The 6,618-nt window shown below is 33.2% G+C and overlaps 2 protein-coding genes across 2 annotated transcripts; one reads left to right on the forward strand and one right to left on the reverse strand.

The window, feature by feature from the left end:
- Positions 1–236: 236 nt before the first annotated feature.
- On the forward strand, positions 237–2,904 carry LOC139898289 (uncharacterized). Its single transcript, XM_071881021.1, has 4 exons — positions 237–601; positions 723–820; positions 1,645–1,718; positions 2,483–2,904. The coding sequence occupies exons 1-3, from the start codon at positions 382–384 to the stop codon at positions 1,699–1,701; spliced, it is 375 nt and encodes a 124-aa protein (XP_071737122.1). The 5' UTR covers positions 237–381; the 3' UTR covers positions 1,702–1,718; positions 2,483–2,904.
- Positions 2,905–3,238: 334 nt separating this feature from the next.
- Positions 3,239–6,618, reverse strand: LOC139901855 (4-coumarate--CoA ligase-like 6). The gene is made up of 7 exons (XM_071884527.1): positions 6,330–6,618; positions 5,542–6,260; positions 5,202–5,391; positions 4,301–4,446; positions 3,891–3,958; positions 3,471–3,573; positions 3,239–3,352 (listed from the first exon to the last, which is right to left on the reverse strand). The coding sequence occupies exons 1-7, from the start codon at positions 6,616–6,618 to the stop codon at positions 3,239–3,241; spliced, it is 1,629 nt and encodes a 542-aa protein (XP_071740628.1).

Genomic DNA, 6,618 nt, shown 5'->3' on the forward strand with positions numbered 1-6,618 from the left:
ATTACAGGACCGCTGAGTTACACATATACTCGGCACTGGGTGTGGTTCCTTTGCCTAGATCCGTCTTTTAATTTTATTTTGATAAAATGTTTAATTTAATTAAAGAATAAATTTGAACTTATATAAATAAAAAACATTAAATTAAAAAAAGACAAAGATCTCCCTAACCAAACATATCTCATTCTCTACTGTATGTGTAAAGCTTCAGCACAAACATTCTCCAAAGCTCACTTTCACTTTCAGATTCTCACTTCGCTTTCACTCATCCCTATTGAACTTTCATTCACACCTCCCTTTTTTTATAAAAACCCAAAATTCACACCTAAAAAAAATTAAAAAAAAATCAATCTTTTTGCTTTTAATTACAAATCAATAATAAAAATGCCAATCAACAAAGAACAAGTAAATCCACCAATGATCGGAAAGATCGGTCCGTACACCGTATTCGTTACACCTCCTTCAACCCCCAACCCCTCTTCCGACCCGCCGGTTCAATCTTCCCATCCGGTTCATCCTCCACCGGTTCAATACCCAAAATCAGATTCAGCTCATCACTCCAAATCCGGTTTCTTTTGGGACGCTGTTACTAAAGTTCAAAACGGTACCGTTTTGTTATTTGCATCTCTTATTCATAAGTAATTAAGTACATACCCATTAGAATTGTACTTATTATTTTATGTTTGATTTTTTTTTTTTTTTTTTTTTTTTTTTTTGGGTACTAGTACATTCAAGTTTGGATGAATATGTTGCTCGTTGGTTCGGGTTGAATCAATCAAAATATCAATGGGCATTAGATGATTATTATGAGAAAAAAGGAGTGGTAAGATTCTCAGAGTTCAATTATTATGAATATGTTTGACTTTTTTGGTCAATTGTGTTTGTTTTGACTATGAAAAATGATAGGAATTTTAAAACTTTTTTGCTAATATAATTTGATTACCATATTATGTTATGCATTACACTTATAGCTAAAGAAATAGTTAATAATGATGTTAATATTGTGGTTCTGTTATTATGATATTATAGCAGTTGAAATGATCTAAGATCTAACTAAGGGTATGTTTGGCAAAACTAGGCGGTAGCTTTTAGCCGGTAGCTGTTAGCTTGGTAACTTGGTAGCTGTTGGCTGTTTATATGTATTTAGGTATTTGACATGGTACTGAAACTGTTAAAATAAGGTGTAAAATTATAAAAAGCTAAGAGATTTTTCTTAAAGGAGTTGTATTAGCTTTTAATTTTTTTCCTCCATCAAAAAACTTTAAACTCTTGTAGCCAAACTGAGATTTTAACTTGATAGGGGTTTTTCCGCTAGAACTAGAATTTAAAAGCTCCTAAAAGCTTCAAAAAGATTGGTGCCAAACATGCCCTAAATGATAGTTTATCTCTTATCATTGAAGCTAGAACTAGAATAGAATAACTTGTAAGCTAATTTTTCTTCACTTTATTATTAAGTTTATGCCACTTTTGCCTTTAGATAAAAGATAACTTTGTTTTTTTAAGAATCAAGAGTACACTCAACCTTGTTTCTTTCTGTTAGTACAAGGCATGTTATACTAGTTAGGGTTTATTTTATACCACTCTATGTTTTACTTAATAACCACAAAATTAACTAAGGAGCTGACTGATAAACTTTATAATCTTCAGGACAAGGTTGATGCAAAAGTTCAAGATATATCCACCAACAAGGCACAAGTTGTGTAAAAAAATTTCTTGGGCAGGTAAACTTCCAAATTTCTTCGGGTGTCGAATTAAATTTTCCATTTCTACCTAAATTTTACTTATATATATGAGCTGATTTTGGTTATAACTAGCATAAAAGTAAACGGGTCAGGTGGGTTGAACATGTTGAAAGTTACTCAAAGTCTATTCTTGATACATGAATCCTCCTAATTGATTACTATAATGAATTAATTTAGATTTTGTAACTAATCCTAATAAAAAGACATCTTACTTAGGGTGCATTTGATTGTCTTTTTAGTGAGTAGTTCAACGTTGAATGTTAGAACCGCAGTGCGTTTGTTTATGATATCTGAATGACAAATGATGTTGAACCGTTCAACAATCTGTGCTATAAACCATTCAGAATTGAAATACTCTCTTAATCATTCTGCACCTACATTTCTTTTAATATCCTCATTAAATTATATCCGGAACACTTATCAAAAATCATTAATTATTTTATTTATTCATTTATGAGGTTAAAACATTTATTTTACCCCTTTGTCAGATTTCTTTCATGATTATCAAACGCGTTATTGTCGTTCAGAACCAAGTTCAATCACAACATTTGAATCATTCAGATTTTGTCAGCGCTTAATCATTCTGTTTTGTACCCTTACTTGTAGAGAGTGATTTGGGTAAACCTGAAACGAACCAAGACATAAGTAGACCCACTGTGCCATCATTGGGTTGATTTTCCTGTATACTATCTATAATATATATATTTGTTTATTTACTCACTCAATGATATAATTTTATGCAGGATGCATTATGCAAAGGCACATTATTTATTTTTTTTATGCCAAGTGTATGTATCAAAATATCAGATAAGATGGATTTGCTTATGACCGGATTAGATCAATTCTTCAAGTTTACAAGGATCTCATAAATGAATCTCTTTCTACTTCCGCGTTGATCTTTATTTCAAGGGTAGTGATATCTAGACCACCATAATTTATCCATACAACACTAAAACTGTTTTAGAGGGTTATACAGTACAACATTATAATGCATGTTTAGTGGTTTATGGATAATTTTGATGGTGTACAAATCATCACCCTTCTTTTAGTGACAACTTTGAGATTTGAGGCATGTCAACTTATTATTTTACATAAAATGTTTAATCTTTTCAATTGCCCAAAGCAGGCTCAATAATCTCTTGAATGTGTAACCTTATTTTAGTTGTTTCCGCTTTCCAGTTTTAGTGAATTGTGTTCTTATAAAGTCCTATATACGGGCTTACATTCAACTTAATTCGTTTAATTTCTGCTTGTTCTTTTCATATATACGTGCATTATGAGCATTAAAAATTGAATCAGAGTTTAAATGTAGATAATCCGATCTCAAACACTCCAAACACAAATCTTAATTGCTTTGTTACATACGATCTCGGGGTATTTCAACGTAGAAAAAAACGACATACATTACTCAATACTACAAAAGATGTACTTTTTTGTTCATGGTATTAGACTCATGTGCACAATTAAGTGCAACAACAAAAAAAACTGATGCTTGTTAATTAAAGTCTTGAATAAAGGTTGTACTTCAGTTCTCGTCGCAAAATCTTTCCGGCAGCAGATTTTGGTATCGCGTTAACAAATTTCACTTTTCGCACCTTCTTGTGTGGCCTGACCTGTAATATTGTCAAAATTCAACACCAAATTTACTTATCAACAAAGTAAACAAATTTACTTATCAACAAAATAAATATATTGAACATAATTTTCTCTAAAATTTGAAAGAATTGAAACCTGCTTAGCAACAAAGTCGATTATGTCAGATCCCGAAACGTCAGCTTCCGGCTTCTTGACTATAAATGCCATTGGAACTTCTCCGGCTTCGTCATCCACATCTCTGAAGTATATTTTACGAAACCAAAAAGTTAAGAGTGATTTAAAAAACTATGTTTTGATAACATGGTTTCAGAACTCGAAATCATTCGCCGAGTACTCGGTTTATGGAGTGCTCCGAATCGAGTAATCAAACTTGGTCAAAACTCTGTCAAAACTCGGTCAAACTCAGCCAAAGCTCGGGATTACTCGAAAAATGGGAGAAAACTCGGTCGAAACTCGGGATTACTCAGAAAATAGGTCAAAGCATTGTTTTTTACGTTTAAAGGGTTGGTAGTTTATGTTTGTATTTATTTAATGAATTGAATGGGTCAAACTAACCCTATTACTGCAGCATCAACTATAGCTGGATGACAAGCCAACACATCCTCCAAGTCAGCTGGAGCAATCTGCAATACCAATTTAAATATATAGATATATAGATATAGATATAGAATTATATATGGATTTAACTTTATGCTAATAACCACACTTGTGACTGTCAAAGATGCCTCACCCGAATATGAATAGGTTATTGAGGTACAGGCCTGTAAATTGGGCGGCAGATTATACATTTTAGTGATCCAAATTGATCCCATCCCACTAATTAGTTAGAGGGTGTTAACTTGACCCAAGACCCAACTAATCTTACATCAAGAAAGTTTCGTTAATCATTTATGTAGGCTACTACGGTCCCAGGATAAGAGAGTGATAACTAATAAAAGTTTTATGTTTTGTTTCGATAGTTATACCTGAAAACCTTTGTACTTTATGATATCCTTAAGTCGATCAACGATATATAAGAATCCTTCATGGTCAAAATACACAATATCTCCTGTATGTAGCCACCCATCCTTATCAATTGTTGAATTAGATGCCTCCACATTGTTCAAATATTCTAGCACATTTTCAAATCAATCAAGTCTTTAAATATATATGTAACAGGTACCAAAACATAACACAAAGATAGGGGTTGGTTTTTGTGTAAGCAAAAACCAAAGAAGTAAGGCTAAGGTCCGAAAGGTTCACGGGGAAGAGTTGAGGAAGTTTAACGTTGATGGGATATGACTTCTTTGCGAAGACCCGCTTGTTCTCTTATGCTTTATTTCGTATCACATTGTCTTATTTAGTTTTCAAGTAGTGGTTGGTTTTTGTGTGGTGGTTTTTTGTTTCTAGTGTTGTTTTTTGTTGGGTGAATTTCGTGCCTTTTCTTGTAATCGTTTTGTGGCTTCATCTTTTTGATGATTGTCTCGAGTTTAATATAAATTCTAGTTTTTTTGCCAAAAAAATAAAAATAAAAAAATAACACAAAGATATAAAGATTTATTTGAAATAATAAAGACAAAAAAATAAAATAAATAATATATAGTATTCTCATTTGATTATAAATCATCACAAAATAGCCTAGTGGTTGGCGTCCGGATATAGGCCGCCTATATCTGAGTATAAAAATTGTCTTTCTCAGTTAACCTGAACAGGGAAAACCTACTTTGTTTACTCGTTAATTGTCATTTGATGACTGATTATTGGTCCGATGTATAAAATCTTCATGTTTAATGAAACAAGGATTGGCACAAAACCAAGAATTATTTACTATTGATGAATTCTTATTCTTATTATAAAATATAATATAATGAAAAAGTAATTAATCACCTTTCATAACAGCAGGCCCTCTTAGCCAAAGCTCCCCTGTTTTCCCTGGTGGCATACATGAACCAGTAACACAATCCACAACTTTAGCTTCCATGTTTGGAGCCAATAACCCCGATGATGAATAATTCTTACTATCTCTCGTGTTAAATCCACGTGTTCCCACAGCCGTTGATTCGCTCATTCCATACCCCTAATCACAGATTCATTAACATCAACTCCTTGATTATGTCATTACTCATTTCATTGTCTACACATTTTACTTGTAATTCTTTTTTTTTTTTTTTAGTTTTTTTGTTTTTTTGAAAGGCAAGACCCCAAAGTGTAAACAGTTTTTAGTTACCTGAATGAAATCGACAAGAGGAAAAGTTTGTACGAATTCTTGTATGGTTTTGGTGTTCAAAGGAGCCGCACCACACGATACTTGCTTTAAGCTCTTCAAGCGGGCGCCATGAACACTTTTTCCGATTTTCGTCAATGTTGTAATCAATGGTGGTACAGCTGGAAAATGAGTGACGCCGTATTTACTAATAGCTTTGATCATCTCATTTGGGTCGAATTTGTTCATCACAACAATAGACGAACCCAATGACAAGATCCCCATTGTGAAAAGCGTAAGACCGTATATATGAAACATCGGTATAACAGCCAAATAAACGTTTTCTTCATTACGATCATCATATTGTGATGCTTCGAATTGAACAAAAAGCTCAACCCCAGAAATCAAATTTCGATGAGTCAAGACAACGCCTTTACTAGCACCAGTTGTACCAGAAGAATAAAGAATAGCAGCAGTGTCATTTTGGGTAATCGTTCTGGGTCGTACCAAATCTTGATTTCTCGAAATCAGCTCGCTAAAACGCGAGAACTCACCAAGATTACAGTCAAAGTCTGCGTTTTGTGGTACATTAATGCAAACAATCCCTAACTCACTCAATTCTTTAACCCTCGACGATAAAGTGAATGCAAGATTCACGTTACAATCGAGTGTTTGTTTTTTAATTTCTAAAATACTACTTAAAGGGTTCATAGTAGTTACTATAGCACCAAGATACAAAACACCTAAGAAAACAATATGAAAATATATTGAATTTGGTAAAAGTAATAAAACGACGTCTCCTTTAGATACACCGATTTGATGATGGAGTCCGCACGCCATTGATTGAACTAATGTATGTAGTTCTGAATACGACATGCGATAACCGGTTGATGAATCAATCAATGCAGTTTTGCCATTGTGTTTGTGTGAAAAAATGTGGGATACAGTGTCAATAAATGGGTCTGAAGGGAGGGTTCTTGGTGTGTGTTTACTGTTATATATTCCTGTTTCTATAGAATACCAATGAGGTTGATCAATGGTGTGTTTTTGTTTTGAAAATTGGGTGTGTTTGGATGGGAATTTGTGGAAGAATGTTGTCAT

The sequence above is a fragment of the Rutidosis leptorrhynchoides genome, chromosome 3 (assembly GCF_046630445.1).
Source record: "Rutidosis leptorrhynchoides isolate AG116_Rl617_1_P2 chromosome 3, CSIRO_AGI_Rlap_v1, whole genome shotgun sequence".
Taxonomy (NCBI): domain Eukaryota; kingdom Viridiplantae; phylum Streptophyta; class Magnoliopsida; order Asterales; family Asteraceae; genus Rutidosis; species Rutidosis leptorrhynchoides.

Coding starts and splice junctions, on each gene's coding strand:
- LOC139898289 (XM_071881021.1), top strand. CDS start 382: ATGCCAATCAACAAAGAACAAGTAAATCCACCAATGATCGGAAAGATC. Junction 602..722: donor TGTTACTAAAGTTCAAAACG/GTACCGTTTTGT, acceptor TTTGGGTACTAG/TACATTCAAGTTTGGATGAA. Junction 821..1,644: donor ATTATGAGAAAAAAGGAGTG/GTAAGATTCTCA, acceptor TATAATCTTCAG/GACAAGGTTGATGCAAAAGT.
- LOC139901855 (XM_071884527.1), bottom strand. CDS start 6,618: ATGACAACATTCTTCCACAAATTCCCATCCAAACACACCCAATTTTCA. Junction 4,447..5,201: donor AGGGCCTGCTGTTATGAAAG/GTGATTAATTAC, acceptor AAAATGTGCTAG/AATATTTGAACAATGTGGAG. Junction 3,574..3,890: donor GTTGATGCTGCAGTAATAGG/GTTAGTTTGACC, acceptor AATATACTTCAG/AGATGTGGATGACGAAGCCG.